The sequence below is a fragment of the Triturus cristatus genome, chromosome 4_1 (assembly GCF_964204655.1).
Source record: "Triturus cristatus chromosome 4_1, aTriCri1.1, whole genome shotgun sequence".
Lineage (NCBI taxonomy): Eukaryota > Metazoa > Chordata > Amphibia > Caudata > Salamandridae > Triturus > Triturus cristatus.
This window is the reverse complement of record NC_140585.1, coordinates 1,034,909,897-1,034,927,211: the sequence shown is the minus strand read 5'-3', so window position 1 is coordinate 1,034,927,211 and position 17,315 is coordinate 1,034,909,897. Positions and strand designations below refer to the sequence as shown.

Below are 17,315 nucleotides of genomic sequence, written 5' to 3'. Positions count from 1 at the left end.
TTTACCTCATGACTGGGAAAGACTTCTTCGAAGAAAAACTTGCAAACATCCGGGCCCAACACTAGATGGCAGGAGTATGCAAAGCATGTGAATCTACAGCTCTACAAGCCAAGAATAGATGCTTACTGGGTAAGTAGCATAATCCTTATGGATACTGATAATCGTGATACAAGTGCAGGGGGAGCTTCAAAATCAAATGCTTACCGGCGCGCATTTTTGTTTTTCTGGCACCTTGCTGCCTGTTGGTCCAGTTCCAGGCTTAGCGGGTTGCCGGTCCTGGCAGAGGGACGTGGCTCCTTCCCCCCCCCCCCCCCCCCCCCCCCCCTCCCCTCATTTCTGCTTCCCGGGGGCCTAGTTAAAAATATCATAGGTGTCCGGCCGCGCAGTGGGCGTGCCGGTGGCGCGCCAAAGGCAAGCCTGTCTGCGCCGGTTTGTCGCCGGATACGCTGCCAGTTCAGCTGGAATTAGGTATGCTTATTCTCAGCCTGAGCTGCTTGCAATTGGGAGGCGGGTAACGAAGTGCTTACAACCTCGGCTGGATGTTTTGGAGGGCCCTTTTGGGTGTTTATGCTGTGGTGTTTCCTCTTTAGTCCCTGCTAGACCCAATAACCCCCTCCCCCGCTCCTCTGTTACTGTCTTTTTGCTTAATTGTCGCTCATTAGTCAAGCATTTTGCTGACGTTTGTTACCTCTTGGAAGACAGGTCTCCTGATTTATTTCTTACCGAGACTTGGCTCTCGGAGGACACGGAAGCAGAGCAGGTACTCGCTCTTCCGGAGGGCTATACGATTTATACTCTTAATAGACCTACGAGAGGAGGGGCATCGCGGTCATTCTTAAAGCTGGGTTCTCATGCATTTTTACCCAACAAATTGTTACTGACTGAATGCGCCTCTTTTAAAATTACTTTTAATTTTACTATGTCAGGACTACTGCTCTACCGTCCCCCGGGTCCGTCTACAGAGTTTTGGGCTGCTTTGTCCAAGATAGTCAGCACTCTAGCGGTTAACGCCTCTAACTTTTCTGTTATAGGCGATCTTAACCTACATTTAGAAAATGCTTCAGATCCTAATGTGCTATCTTTTCTGGCTGACCTGGCTGCATGTCAGCTGGAGCAACGAGTTTCAGGCCCCACACATTTGGCTGGACACTTACTCCATCCTGTTTTTACTAATATATCTTCCCTTGTGGTGCAAGCTCCTGTTCCTATGGACTGGTCCGATCACTACTTAGTTTCCATGGTGATTTACGACATTCTGCCAGCGCGCAATTTAGTTAGCACCTCGTCTTTTAAGCGCCCTTTGTACAAATTGAGCTGAGACCATCTTCAAAGCCATCTTGCGGCTACTCCCCCTGTTATTTCAGCTGACGCGAACGAGGCCTACTCTGCTTTTTCCAATTGGATTACTCGGCCTCTGGATGTTCTTATTCATGTTAGGCTGTCTGGGAACCGGCGTAATAAACCCAACCCTTGGTATAATGCGAAACTAACTGTCCTACGTAAGATCTGTAAGGAGCTGGAGAGAGCCTGGCGGCAGGATTTTGACCCTTCCAAGGCTTTCTATCGCGCTGCCATTAAGCGCTACCATAGGGCCCTCCATGCTGAGCGTGCCGCATTCTACACTCAGCAGGTCAGAGGGCGTTCAAATCCAGCCAATATTATTTTTTCTATAGTGACGGAGCTTAAAACTCAGAAGGATGCTGTAAGCTCAGTGATTACCTCTGACTCACAATGTGAAGAACTGGCTAATTTTTTTTAAGAAGGTTGAGGATATTTGTAAAAGCTTTCCTATGGTTTCCATAGGTCCTCCTGAGACCTCTTGTAACCTCATTGATGGTGTCCTTCAAGCTTTTCCCCCTATAACACAAGAGGTTTTATTGACACTTTGCTCCAAGGTAAAGTTGGGCTCCCCTGCCGAGCCTTTGAAGCCTGACCAATTTAAAAAAATACTATCTACTATCATTCACCCTTTAGAAATGGTGATCAATGGGTCTCTGAGCGCAGCAGTTGTGCCCAGGGCCTGGAAGCAGGCCAGGGTACTGCCACTGCTCAAGAAGCCATCTTTAGACCCCGATAAACCAGAAAGTTTTCGTCCCATTTCCCTGTTACCTTGGATCGCGAAGATTACCGAGGCCTATATTCCCTTCTTACAGTTTTTTGTTTGTTTTTTACTGTAAATCAGGTTTGATCCCTCTCAAAATGGTTTTCGGCCTGGCCACAGCACTGAATCAGTGCTTTTGGCCGTGACCGAACATCTGTGGATAGCCTTAGATGCGGGGCAGATGTCGGCACTGATGCTTTTGGATCTCTGTGCCGCTTTTGACACTGTGTCTCATGTCATTTTGATGAATCGTTTATCTAAGGCTGGAGTTACTGGTCTAGCTCTTGGGTGGCTGTCCTTCTTTCTTGCCGATAGGACGTTTCAGGTGGTTGTTCCTCCTTTTGCTTCTGGCGTCTTCCCTATTGGCCAGGGGGTCCCACAGGGCTCGTCCTTGAGCCCCCTGCTCTTTAATCTTTATGTTCAACCTCTGGCGGATGTTGCCAGGAGCAGAGGGGGCTGGCCATGGTCTCTTATGCCGACGACACTCAGTTGGTGGTGGCTCTCTCGAGTGACCCCGAGCAGGACGCCAGGAAATTTCATGGTGACCTCTCGGCGATCGCCGAGTGGATGACTGCCAACTGCCTTCAACTGAATACCAACAAGTCAGAGGTGTTGTTGGTGGGAGGGAACCATAACTGCTGGAGTGAACTGTGGTGGCCTAAGAGTTTGGGTACGGCTCCTACTCCTAAGCCTGTAGTGAAGAACCTGGGGGTTTGGATGGACAACTCACTTAGCTTCCAGATTCAGACGAAAAAGGTGGCATGAACTTGTTTCGGTCTGTTGCGCGGGCCCAACCCTATTCTGGCCTTTTTTTATGCTACGACCAGGCAGATTATTATTCAGGCCCTGATTTTGTCTAGGCTTGATTACGCCTGCTCGTTGTACCTGGGAGCGAATAAATCTGAAATTCAGAGGCTACAGAGAGTCCAGTATGCGGACGCAAGATCCCTTTTGGGCTTGCGCAGAACTTGTTCAGTGACTAGTGCAATTCGCCGCCTTCATTGGTTGCCTGTAGCCAGGCGAATTGAGTTTACGGCATTGTGTATTGCCTTTAAAATTTTGAAATTGGCATCTCCCCAAATTCTGTCTGACTTTCTTCTACCTTACACTCCTACACGATCACTTCGATCTATGGGACAATGTTTGGTAGTGATCCCCCGGGTGAGAAGAGTCCGAGCTGGTGGGCGCTCTTTTCGTAATAGAGCTGCCATTTTGTGGAATTCTTTGCCAGCCTGCATTCGTGGTCTTACTAATTATTTTCATTTTAGGAAAGCTATTAAGACATTTTTGTATCCTTCCCTGTAGGCCTTCAGCGTTTGATGCGTACTGCTCTTTTGTTGCTTAGCGCCGGGACACCTCTTAGCTGAGGCAGCTGTTGCGCTCTATAAAATTCTGTAACATAACAGATAAAAAAAGAAACAAACAAGTCCTAGATCTCAGTGTGCAGTTTTCGGTTAGACATTACAGGGGGCCACAAAACTCTCCTACGGTTGTTAACTAGCTGGGGTTGAGGTGCAACAGTGCGGGAGGTGGAATTACCCCTTTGCAACGCATCGCCAGAAGCATAAAAGCAGAGAGTTATGATCACTGTTAAGGCAAGCATCGACCTTCAAGTCCTCTAGGAGGGGCCAAAGCCTGACATCCGGAAAACCATAATCAATAGTGCTTGTGTAAAAACTATGCTTAAGTCGGTGACCTTAGAGAGTCAGTGGGTCCAGCCGTTTCAAGCCCCATTACCTCTGCCTACAGTGATTGAAGTTAGCTGGAGATCAAAATGAGAAAAAATGTTGTTGTCTCCCATCTAACTGATGAATATGCCACTGCTCATCTTTAGCTTTAGTGAGTTCATTGATATATGGCAATGCTTCAAATGAGGTGTTAAAATTACCTACCACTATTAAGTTGCCATGCTGAGGGTTGGTTTTGATTAGCTCATCTAAAACAGTTACAACCAGGGAGACTATCAACCGGAACTGTACCAGCATAAGCATTAAATAACACCAATTTTAGATATGAAAGAAATGTAACACCCCCATTAGATCAGGAGTATGTTGTGAAAGGTGAGTGCATTGCATCTCATTCTTCATCAGAAGAAGCAACCCTCCACTTTCTCTTCCGTGCTTCTCTGGTGATTGAGTTTCTACACTGTAAGTTGAAAATCCATTGATGCACACCCTAGTTACAGGCAAGGTCTCCTGAAACATACAGATGTCATAGTTGCTAATGAAGGATAGCCATTCTGGGTCTACAAGTTTAAGTTTGATGCCTGCCAAGTTCGATGAAATTATAGGCTGCCAATTCGAAAGTTCGATTCTCGCCCGTCAGGAGGAGCTTCAGAAGAAGATGCTGCGTCGGCAGGGGTACAACTGCTAGAATGAACTCTGGATTCACTTGGGAGCTGGTCCACGCTCAGCGTGCCTAGCCGTTATGGATGTACTTATAAAAGCTTCAGTATCAGTGGCTGGGTGCATGCTTGTTTCAGCAGTCTAAGTCGGGTCTAATAGTCAGTCAATAGTGTTCAAGTTGGAATGCTCTAATTGTGTCTCCAGATGGGGCACCTGGGAACATAAGTTGCAGGGGCGTTTCCTGTTGTCAACAACATAATTTCTTACGTTTCAGCTTTATATTTATCTTGTTCAATCCCACTAGTTGACTAGTGAGTAATCTTTCACTGTCACAGAAATATAATTGTAATTCACAATGAAATATCAAACGAAGATGCTTCTGAACTATGTTGTTTTGCAGACGCAATGTCAAAGCTAACTATGGAGAGACAATTGTTTGAACCTCAACCAGTGCGTCATCTTGTTGACCATTGAATCGTTATCGTCTAGTTACCCCAGAGTTAGCTTAGGAACCGGAGTCAAATAAAGCATTCTACCAGTGTTCCCAATGCCACTGTATTGAAGAGAGTGCCCCGGGGTACATATGAGACTAATATCGAGTACTAGTGGCTAAAAGGTGTCTTGTTCCATGTGTGCAATTGTTGGAAAATCCACCACCATGAGGGAACACAGAGTTGGGTGTTATGTGAATGGACCAAAGGCTTGCTTGCCTGAGCTGTCTTGGTAGAACATTCGTCATCAGTTGCAGAGTGTAGGTGTTTGCAGCATGTATCCTGGAAGCCTGGCAGAAAAGACTAATTTGAGTTACCAGTTTTTATGGGTGTGGATTTACCATTCTACTAGTACAGTACATTTCTTAAACTAGCCCACAGAGGGGCACTAAAGTGGTATTTTTAGGGTCGTAGTGCCCTATTAATCTGTGCACACCAACAGACTTGCATGTTTAAGGGTATTCACCAACTCCCCTCCAGTCTCTTTGCACATTGGAAAAGGTTGAAAGTTAATTGATGAAAAAAGCTAAATATGTTCTTCATGATGTTGAAAGGGGGGCTAAAGAATAGTGTATTTGCATTTGTGCAGCAGATTGTTGCATAAGTATAAATATTAGGCCTGGGCGGTGAACTTTGCTCCATTTGCGGAGTTTTCTGCACTTCGCATTGCTCGCGGAGTACAGAAAACTCTGCTTTGAGATGTGCAGCGGAGTTTTTTCCCTGCTTGTGATCGGTAAGTTCGCGATCTGCCGCGCGGGTAGAATTTCTATCCGGGCGGCAGGAATACCAGCTCAAACTGCAGTTTGCACTGCACTCCGCCACTCGCGGAACTTCGCAGAGTTTTTTTGTAACTTCGCGGAGTTCCACGTAGCAAAACTCCACAAACTACGCTCAGGCCTGATAAATATCAGTTATAAAGAGAGCAAACTGAGGGTTGAGGCAAAACACAAGAACCGCACCTGTCAAATATTTAAGCAAGTAATTTTGGTGCAGGAAGACCCGGGAGTGCACCCCTCTCCACTCCCTATTTGGGAAACCCAAAGTTAAAGCAGCATAAAAAATAGGTATTCCGCACACAAGGATTATATACACATTCAAAGTCGATTAAGCAGAAGTTATTGATGATCTAAAGAAATTTTTCATGTCCATGTAATCTTGTTTTCTTTTGAAAATCATTCTTTATTGACAGACAAATAAATCCAGCAGATAAAATCCAATATTCATAATCCATTAGCCGACGCGTTTTGTCCCAAAAGGGACTTTTTCAAGGCTCTAAAATGAGTTTAGGGTGTATATTCACTTTCAAAGTTTGTGTGTCAAGAATTAGTTCATGTGAAAAAAGGTTATCATGTCTGTATAGCCACCAAATGAAAGGCACTGTAGCCGGTAACTATCATCTAGGCTTCTGCTTCAGATGCGTCGAAGATGAATATAAGTGTGCCTATTTGCTAATGAGAAAATAGTTATCACCATAGTTTGCTGATGGAATGGTTTCAGGCCTACTTCTATGAACTTGTGAATTGCTGAAAGCCATATATATACATGCGGGTCTGACTCCAGGTGTAACCCATCTCCTTGTAGTCTGCCTCGAGGCATTGGGGCCAGGTGTATCTTTGCCATCTATTTTCCTTCACCCTTGAGGGTTCCAGGTCAGGGCTTGCCAGGTGGTGTTTGACGCAGGTTTGCGGAGGGTGTGGCCTATCGAGTCCAGCATTTCTTCATGATTTGTTCAAGGACCGGGAGTTGTGAAGTGTGCTGCCATAGGTGGTGCTTGGGCAGCGGATTTGAAGGATATTCTTCAGGCAAGTGTTGATAAAGGTCTGGACTTTGTTTATAGCGGTCAATGTTGTCCTCCAAGTTTCTGCTCCATACAGAAGGACCATTTTTATGTTGGTGTCAAAGTCTGAACTTGGTTTACAGTGTAGCTCCAGATCTTCTTTAGCTGAATGAAGGCAGCCCTTGCTTTGCCCATTCTTGCCTTGAAGTCTCTGTCGAACTGCTTGCTTGTGACATTGCTCAGGGAGCTGAAGGCTTGAACCTCTTCCAGTGCATCGCTTGCAAAAGTGACTGCAGCTGTGTGTGTGTGGGTGGGGGGGGGTGTTGGCCTTCAGGATCGTGGTTTTTCCCCGTGGATTTTGAGGCTGTTTTACTGATGTAGCTGCCACATTGTCTGTCTGCTCCTCCAGCTGCTGATAGGGAATGGGAGAGTATGGCAAAGTCTCCAAAGTCAAGGTCGTCAAGCTGTGTCCAGGGTGTCCACAGGATCCTATTTCTTCGCTCTGCTGTGGACATCTTCATGATCAAGTCTGTGGCCAGCAGGAAGAGAAAAGGCTAGATTGAACAACCCTGGCAGACTCTGGTCCTCGCTTTGGAAGGCTTCTGCAAGTGGCCCTCCATGGACTTTCTTGCAGGTCATTCCCTCGTAAGATTTCCTGATGATTCTTACGAGTTCATCTGGCACACAATAGTGGCAGAGGAGTTTCCAAAAAGTCTCACTGTCCATGCTTTTGAATACCTTTTCAAAGTCAAAATTGAAATGGAGGGGGCAGTTCCAGTCCATCGACTGATCGATTATGATGCACAGTATTGCATTGTGGTCTGTGCAGGATCTATCTTTGTGGAAGCAAGCTGTCTGATCTCGCTACTGAGCGTCAACTTGTTCCTTTTTTCTGTTCAGGAGGACTCTGTTGAACACTTTGCTTGGGGTTGATACTCTGTAGTTTGCATAGTTACTCGGGTCACCTTTATTGTGGATCTTGTTGAGATATCTGTCCTGGAAGGAGATATCCCTCCTTCCAGTATGATGGCACCTTCTCTTCTCTGGTCCTTTGAAACATGGGGTAGAACATGTCTACTGATGTTTCAATGTCTGTTCTCAGGACCTGCTTCCTTCCCATTTTTCAGATGATTAATGGCTTGCTGCATTTATTTAGTTGGTCTGCTGTAGTCGATTGGCAAGTCCTTGTCATCTGGCTGTATGTATGGTGGAGAATGTGGCACAGGTTGATTCAGCAGTTCTTCAAAGTGCTCCATCCATCTTCTTTGTTGGCCTTCATAACCCATGATTACTCTGGGTTGGACAAGGCAGACTCAACTCTCCATATTTCAGATGTCTGTTGTTGAAATGAGCACCATAACTTCTACTCACACTGCTGTAAAGTGACCGTTACGTCTGTAGAAATAATAGTATGAAAAACAAGTATTTAATACTTCAAATTTCTGAAATCACTCTTCTTTTTCAACTTTATCCTTACTTTTAAGACTTTAAACAATCTCTCTACGTGTGTACAACACTGCGTATTGCTTCATATGGTTATTTCTTCCAATTGCCTTATACATTTAGTTTGGAGTATTTTAAGTAACAATGCAAATGTGCCTAGTCTTCCCTAAAATGTAATGCTTACAAACTAAATGTCTGTGTTTGCAGGATCACCAGATGAAAACAGCAAGCAAAGTCGAGCCATAAAAGATCTTCTGGAAGCCATCTATCCAAAAGCGGACAAAGAAGAATATGTTATTAACATAGAACCCATCGAGACTAACCCAAATGCAGTCTTTCAGCATGTTAATAATGTCAGCATTCCAGACAAGAGCAATGAGAGAAGCAAAACTCCTGAACAGCCAGAAGTTCAAGTGCAAGAGCCTGCAACAGAGCAAGTACCTTCACCTCCTCAAGCAGAGGTTGTAGAGCCCCTACCATCTGAGCCTATAAAACAAGATGCATCAGCCACACCCTCTGATAAAGAACTACCTAAAGTATTGAAATCTTTCTTGGAAACATCCAAGGTTCCGGGTACTCTTCACCAGTTTACTTGTGGACTGTGTACTAAAGAATTTAATTCTAGACGGGGTATCCGCCGTCATGTGAGAAGAGTACACAAAAAGAAGTATGAAGAAATGAAGAGGTGTGCTGAGATGAAAGCGAAAAAAAAATTGACCTCGCCGAAGATTAGTAAGAAGTTAATCTATAAAACACCAACTACCACTTGTCTAGAATGTAAAAAGACCTTTGCAACAAAAGCCAATGTGAGGAGGCATATTGAAGAAGTTCATAAAGGCCACAGAAGAGATGCTGGCCCTCCTGCTGAAATACCTGCAAAGCCTCAGAAGCCCATACACACAGAGACTGTTTTGCCCAAAAAAACTGTGAAAACTGGGACTGTGAAAAAGGATTCTTCAAAGGATTTGTCCACATTACTTGCATCTAAATGCCCCCATTGCAGAAGGAAGTACAGTTCGCAAGTTCTGTTAAAAAAACATATGCAAGTAGTTCACAAGACCATTCTGACAGCAGTAGACACTCAGCGACAAAAAAGGCGCTATAATACTGCCAAAAAATCGGAAGTAAAGGTTGAAGTCCCTGAACCAGTAAAACCTATAGTATCCCTCCCACTCAATGTTGTGCATTCACCACAAAACGAATTAAAGGGGGCGAATCATGTAAATGAGAAACCCAGCACACAAGCAATGCAGAAATGTAAAGTGAAGGTGGATTCTGAAATCACCAAATCGCCTGGCTCCTCTGCAACACATGGCGAGCAAAGGTTGAGGAAACCAAAATTGTCCGCAGGGTTTGACTTTAAGCAACTTTACTGTAAAGTATGTAAGCGCCAGTTTACCTCGAAGCAAAACTTGCAAAAGCACATTGATTTACATACAGATGGAAATACAATATTTGTTAAATTCTACAGATGTCCAATCTGTACCTATGATACACGTCGCAAAAGGGATGTAATACGGCATATAACGGTTGTACATAAAAAGACATCTCGTTCACTCGCAAAGATAACTTCTAATTTGGAAAGCAGAGCAGTTAAAAAACCTATAGAGTTTGTTCTTAATAAAGAAGATGGCACAGAGCTCATTGATAGTGAAGAGAATGAAATTGCTACAATACAGGGTACTCCCCCTGTCTCGCCAATTACAAAAATTGAAAGTGCCGATGTTGGCATTGAGGTTAAAGTGACTAAAAATTTTACGCTTCTTAGGTGCAATAAATGTGGGAAAGCATTTGCCAAAAAGACTGATCTGGATCAACATAAAAAAGCCCACAAGTATAATGCATCTAGTTCTCCTGATGAAATTAAGAGCAGAAGTACAAGGTCTAAAACATTTGTCTGGCTATAAAACAAATTGTTTCGATTTTTATTTTCTACTATTTGTCTGCAGATGGTAATGTACTTCAAAGAAGCTGATTTAATGACCGGCTTCTACCTCGGCCAGTTACTGGCTAAAATCTTTTTAGAGGAATATGTTCAGCATATCTCCTCCTGAATTGTATGTATGAACTTGAAGAAAAACAAAATGTTTTTGCCAAGTGTACTCCGTTAGTGTTTTAACTTGTTTTTTAAAAAAACTGTTTTTTGGCGTACATATTTTTGAAGTAGGAATTGTAAATGTTTTATTTTGAAAAATGTTATTCCTGGAACTGTGTTTCAGTGTACTAATTCAAACATTTGAATAGATGATTATGGAAGTACTAATCTGAATGTCAAAACAATAAATGTAGAAAATGGGTAACTTGTACTGATAAGTAATTGAAGCAAATCAGTTTCAGGCAGGGTTAAGTTGATTCCATTGACAAAAAGCTAACTTGCTAATCATAAGCAGTGGCATTTTATTACACCACTCCCACAAAAGTTTGAATTTCTATGACTTTACTCTAGTTTTTCCACTTGCTTTGTTAACAGAAGTAATCATTAAGCTAGAAAAGCGTCTCCTTTTTTTTTTTTATTGCTGAAAGGAATTTATTCTTTTGAGAGTATTAATGTTCACTTCCAAGGTTGTACCAAATTGTGGAAAATTAGAAATTAGCCATGAGAAGTCAGCATAAGATTTGGATATTCTTCTTGACCTCTAGCAAAGTCTTTTTTTAACCTGTTAGATCTGCTCACGTTACAACAGGAGGGACGTTAGAAAACAAATAATTTATAATGTAATTTCAGTTCAACCGATGCTGGTCTACTTTCTTTTTACTTTGGGTTTGAAGGTATGATGATGTAATATAATTGTATATATATATATACGGGAAGTTGACTTGCATTACTGAAACCTCCACTAGAACTGCTGGTAGCCTATAGAAAAGTACCACACAATTCTGGTATAGAAAATGTTGCTGCTGTGCCTGTAAGACATCCTTACAACTTATTTTGTTTTTTATTCTAGCATTTTGGACTTGGCTTTTGTATACCCGGGTACGACATTGAATAATTAGTAGCCTATCGATAAAGGAAAGCTTTTTAACACCTCTTAAAAGAATTGAAAATTGTGTTACATGAAGCTGATCAAGTTGGATAGTGCAGCACACGCTTTCATGTGCCCTTTTTGTTTTTTTCCTTTTTGTGACTGATCTTTTTGCCTGGGGCATTTTGATTTTTTGCTACTTTTTTACTCCTTCAACATTCATGACCTTTCTTATTTTAACCTAGTTTGTTCATACTTACCCTTTCTTCTGGGTTAATATTTCCTTTATTTTAGGTCTCCTGGTCATGTGACCGTAAGCATCCATGTTGCAGTCTATTTCTTCTCTCTGGATGTTATTTCTGGTCCAGATGCTATTGATCCTGCTGTGTTTTTTTTGTTTGTTTTTTATCTCCTAGTTTACTGTCTTCGAATGTCGAGATGGGTAGTTCAGAGAGCTTGTGTGGCAATGGTAATGTTACCTGCTTATATGTTGTTTCCATATGGCTCGCTAACTGCATTCACTGACCTCATTTGAAGTCCTTTTTAACGTGGGCTTTTTTCATAGGCAGCCTAATCTTTAAGCAGCAACTTAGTAGTTTTTCATCCTCTGAAATGTTCTTTCTGTTCGTGTTTATTCACAGCCATTTTTTTGGGGATAAAATGTTTTGTGGATAAATGCATACATCTTTTCTTATTATTTCCTCCATCTGCTGTTGCTTTTTTAACCAAAGGCCCCTTTCTATGAGGTTGACTGGTTTGAAAGCTTGGTTGGGGTTGTCTGCTTGGGAATCCAATAAGGTGAAGCATTGAGTTTGGTGGGCTCTCACAGATTGCTGGTACCTTTGTCCATAGGGCTGGCATTGGGGGGGGTGATTTTCTTTTTGTTTAGATCTGAGAGTAAGTAGCATAGCTGAAGCAACTGGGGCCAATAACTGGTTGCAGAGACCACAATCTGTATTGGAAGAGTATTTTAGCATCTTTAAAATGAAACCTGGTGGAACGATAGTAAAATGAGCGCTGTGAAGACACTTGTTCAATTATTTCTCTTGGTCTTCAACATCCGTCATCACCTCCAATTCAAAACACATCTCTTTCAGTGTTGCTCCAGGTTTTTTAGTCATCGGCCAAAATTCACTAAGCTTCAAGTTCCAGTAGTGATTAGAATTGCAACATTCAGCCCCATGTGCGAGTGATGCCTTCACTCAGACAGAAGGTTTAGGAGTGAATCATTATCTTTGAGTCTGTAAGCACCAGGTTTGAAAACAGCGAGGGCATACTACAGAATAGACGATATGGCTTGTGACATAACCAGCAACTCGTCGTAGGAAGTAGTTATGTAATTGAGGATTGCAATTAGATCGCAATTCATTCTTCAGAGGATTGTTCCCTTGCTCGTTTCCATGTGTTTCCGTAGTAGTAAATATTTCCCTAATTATATGACGTAAGCACTGTCCGTTTTATAGATCACCCAGTTCTACCCCTCAGTACAAGCCAACACATTGTCTTTTGCACTTGCAGATTTAAACTTTCCTTGCCCTCAGTGTAACACTGGTTATTTTCAGCTCTTAGGGCTATGGAAACACATGTGGTAGACTGAACCTAGTTTGGACTGAAGAGACAGAACCTGAGAGGCCAACAGACAGTGCTGCAGTGGCTGCCATAACATGTACAAGTGTGTAAGCAGTATACCTTACCATTTTCACATCTCCAGCAATCCTGTCCATAGCTATATTTATAATGTTCTGACGGCTTGAGCTCACCTTTAAGTGAAGGTAGTGGTTTGCTAATGTATGTTTTCAATTGGTCCTCAAGAAAGCAATGTTGATTAAGAATTGGTTGCTGTTTTTTTTTTTGTTTTTTTTTTTTTTTGAAGTTCCAATTTCATATCAATATGGATTTCCAACAGTGAGCCCCCTCCAAATGATTCTGGAAATGTTGTTCCCCTTTTTGTCTTAATTAGTCTAGTGGGACATGGTTTAATAATATTATGTCCCCTACCCCAAATATGAAAATAGTTTTGAGCTTCAAATCACTACCAACATCTCCAGCTACCAGATGGTGTTCACTCATCAGCAAGAGTAGTCTAACATTTGTTGTTGGTGTGGCCAAAGGCATGACTACCTATTTTTATCATATTCAGTGGGTCAGTAAGCTCCCCTTCCGATAGAGAGAGCTGTGGACTGCTGTGAAGTTTGCTCCAGACCTAGAGAATGTTTATGCCTGCTTCTCAAGTTGGTGAAGGGAATAATTGGACTGCTGCTTTGAACCTTAGATTTCAGTGTGAAGTTAACATGTGAGAAGTTCTGTTCAACATCTGATACAGTCAATGTATATGATCACTTCTTTGATTGTTCCGTTGACTAAATGGGCATAGTGACACGACAGGAAAGCCCATGTTTGAAAAACTAAGGACTTTCCGATTGATTTCATTCTGTGAGGACTTTATATTTTCTAGATAGTAAATGTATTTTCAGTGTGGAAATTGTCACTTTATATTAACTTTATTGACTTTTCAGTCATCACCACATTGGACTTCAATAAAACTTAATGTGTGGCAAGTCTTTCTTCATTAGACATGTGCAGTGATCACTCCCCTATTTAGTATCATACTTAAACTGTATTTGTGGTAGACATGACATACCAGTAGGTGTTGCAGGACTGTTTGAAGGTATAGCAATAAAAACAAACGTATACTGCATTTCGGTTAATTACATACAGATCATAGTATTAAGTCTTCCTTTTTGTACATGATTTATTTTTGATAACTTCAACTTGGAGAGGTCTTTTAATGCAGTGCCTAAATGTATATGCAGTAGAGTGATCTGTTGAGAATAGGAGTAGGTGAGGTGTGCCTCTTGTGAAAAGATGCTGTGTAAACAGTACTTTGTTTAGGGAAAAAATATTAAAACATTAAAAACATCACTTTCATACATGATTGTCTGTAGATTCTCCCAGAGTAAGAAGGGGTCTTGTTGTAGTTTGACCCCGTCCAATTAAAACTTCTGATATGCGTATGCTTCTAGGCAGGCACATTTTGATTTACAGTCCTGTATGGTCTAGAGCTGCGATTTCAGTAAGTGCGTCTGCAGATTTTGAATCGAAAGACTTGTGTAACCAGTTGTTGAGTGCATGGCATAGTGCATGTGCTAAATGAGTTATTTTAAGCTTCCAGCCTTACTCTTTATCTAATCTTTGTATGAGTAAATCCTTCTTGTGATTTTTAACATTACTGCATGCAGCGCACAAATGTGGTTGCTGTTGGGCATCTGCTGCTGCAGGCTTAAGTTGGCACCTAAAACAGTTGTTTACAAGATTTACAATGCTGTTTTCATGACATTGTAGTCCAGTTTTTATATCGACTGTTGCTTGGTCCCCGCAGTCATGAGTAGAATTGCATTGGAGGTAAAAAGAAGCAAACCATAGTGGAGACGGAATCAATCTTTCTAGAAGTTATAGAGCCACAAGAAAATATATGTACCGCATTGAAGACCAAGTGAATCCCACTTTGTTCATATTAGAATACTTTAAAATATGTTTCGAGATTGGGTTATGTCTTCTGTCAATATATTAATCTTTCATCTTTGACAGATAATATCTAAAGTCCCCAGCCCAAGGATTAAGGATTCCACTATTGTCAGGGAATTGCTATCACTAGACAGCCAGGTCAAAAGTGTGCCCGATGCAGTTGAGCTACATTAGCATTACCCAGATATTAATATTGTACTATTAAGTTTGTCACCTACAATTGAACATTGATTAAATACTGGTATGTTATTAGATGAGTAAGGTCCTTTTTGAAGCTCTAAAATGAATTAACAGAAAGACCTGTTTTGTCAACACATGCTATGTTCTAAACCCTGCAAGTTGGACCTAGAAGTGTCTGTATACGTAATGGCAATTGCGAACTACTAGCCCCCCCCCCCCCCCCCCCCTTGACCACCCTCCACCTCCAAAATGAATTTTTCCTACAACAGATGTCTTGCATGCGTTCATGCTTGAATTTGGTCTAATGAACAGACAGTCTATCTGGTTTCAGGTTACAGAGAAACAGCCAGATGAATTAGAGGGAAAGATGGGTTTATGTGCAAGCCTTATCCGCTAAGCTATTTGTTATAGATTGGATTCATTTTAAACCCTTTGAACTAGTGTTTATATCTCAGTTGACTTGGATATAGCACAAATTCATGAAACCTAGCCAAGTGGCTTCTGTCCTTAGATTGGCTTCCAGGAAATTGAATGTTGATCCCATGAGTGATGAGATCAACGTGTTATTCGTTATGTTTGTCACCATTTGTAACAAATGCCTAGAAAAAAACTATAAAATGTAAGATCTTTTACTTTGCAGGTGGCTTCCAGGCAGTGAGCGAAGATTGGATTTTAACTTGATCCCATTAACAGGTTTCTTATGTGTTTTTAATTTATGTAATTTGGATGTATTTATGTGGGTCTACCCGGGATTGAGTTTCTTTGTAAACAGTCTTTCCATCTAGAATTTAGATGCAGAGACCAAAAGCCACACATCTTGTGCTATGTAAATATCTAATAAAAACAAATGCTGTGAATTTACTTTTTTGATTTTGATTGTTCTTTTATGAAAATGTATAAAAGGTTCTTTGCTGCATGATCGTTATATTCCGAGACTTTCTATCTATGGTCTATGTCTCACGGCCTTATGCTGACATGTAGTATTTTTGTTTCTGATGGTTACTTCTAATTTAAGATTCCTCACCTTTAAAAGAAAACGAAAAAATCCCCAGGCACCAGCCTGGGTAAGGAAAATCCTTGAAGTAATGGTTCCGCATGTCGGTGGATGGCGCTATATGACTCCATGATGACTCCTTTCTGCCTCAGAAGTTCTGCTACCAACTTTGCCAGTCTTCTGCCGACTCCCAAAAACGTTTCACACTGTGCCAAGGAATTATGTCATGCATAACATTTACCAGCTGTGCCGAGACTGCATGTAGCAGATGTCTGTCACAAACCCACATGAAGTATGCCTATTTTGCTTGTGCTATACCCACAACTCAAGCATGCAACAAGTAAAGCCTCCTGCACCCTAGTGAGATTTCGATCTGGAAAGCTAAACTGTACGTCTTGGAACATAGCAGGTTGTGGTCAAAGTTTAAGCCCAGCCACATTGCTGCTCCTGTGAAAAGTCGAATTCCTGCTCAAAGTTTTCCAGTAAATCAAAGTCTGATTCTAGGCATAACCGGAAGAACGCCCAGTTCGACTCGACCTTGATCCTGCATCTCAATACGTAGGGAAAAGGTATGAAAGCGCCATAAAGATTGCCCTCCAACGACATCTCTGCAGGAGTATACCTGACCGTTTCACCATCAACAAACCAAAGCCCCATCTGAGCCACCCCCATTAAGTGGGGCAATTCTAGACATGGTGGTGTTCAAAGCCTTTTCTCTGCCGCAGTGCCTTCGGGCATTCAGGATATAATCTGTTTCAGGATCACTGTTTTGTTGATAGTAGCTCTGAGGCTTCTTGGTCGCCTGGCCTTGTGTCCCAAACGCCAGGTGGCACATGGGAAGCCCTGTGGTGGATCCTCTGATCAGAGTGGGACCTTCAATTCCAGTGAGCCCTGCATCAGGGCTGTCTTTCTGACTCCTACAGTTCTCAAGACTGCGCCTTATTTGCAGTGGTGGCTGGCAGCCACCCGGTGTTCACATTGATGAGAGCCTTGGCACTGCTTAGTTTGGGGGTGCATCTGAGAAAGGTGAAATTAAAGGCCTCGGTCTCTGGTGGAGAGATGGCTCCATACTGCAACCAGCAAGGTTGAGTGGTGTGCCAGAAGGCGCTGCTCCTCTGGACATGGCTGGACCAGCAGAACATCTTCCTGATCTCCAATCACCTGGCGTGGTCTGAGCAACGGTCATCTGGGGAAGCACAAGTGGTATCTTCATCCTAGAGTGGTTCACAATGTCTTCAATCAGTGGGGTACGGCCTGACTAAATCTCCTCGCCACTGCCATTAAAGCTCAGTGTCAACAATTTTGCTCTTTGGAATTTCCTCCAGTACACTTGTTAGAAGACTCGTTCTGGCTGGAATAGAAGAATGGACTCCTGCATGTAGTTCTGCTGCTACTTCTCCTACCTTGAGTTCTTAGGAAGGTCAAGACAGGCTTGGTCCAAGTCATCCTCTTCACCCCTGATTGGATCAAGAGTTTGGTACCCAGAGGTCGGAGTC

The 17,315-nt window shown here is 42.4% G+C and overlaps 1 protein-coding gene across 3 annotated transcripts in view; it reads left to right on the top strand.

Moving 5' to 3' along the window:
- ZNF800 (zinc finger protein 800) overlaps positions 1–10,457 on the top strand; it is a 152,568-nt gene extending 142,111 nt beyond the window's left edge. For all 3 annotated transcript variants that reach the window (XM_085653968.1, XM_085653969.1, XM_085653970.1), the window contains exon 6: positions 8,365–10,457. In XM_085653968.1, the coding sequence (XP_085510094.1) occupies positions 8,365–10,064 (1,700 nt within the window). In that variant the 3' untranslated portion in view covers positions 10,065–10,457. The remainder of the gene's footprint in view (positions 1–8,364) is intronic.
- Positions 10,458–17,315: the final 6,858 nt, after the last annotated feature.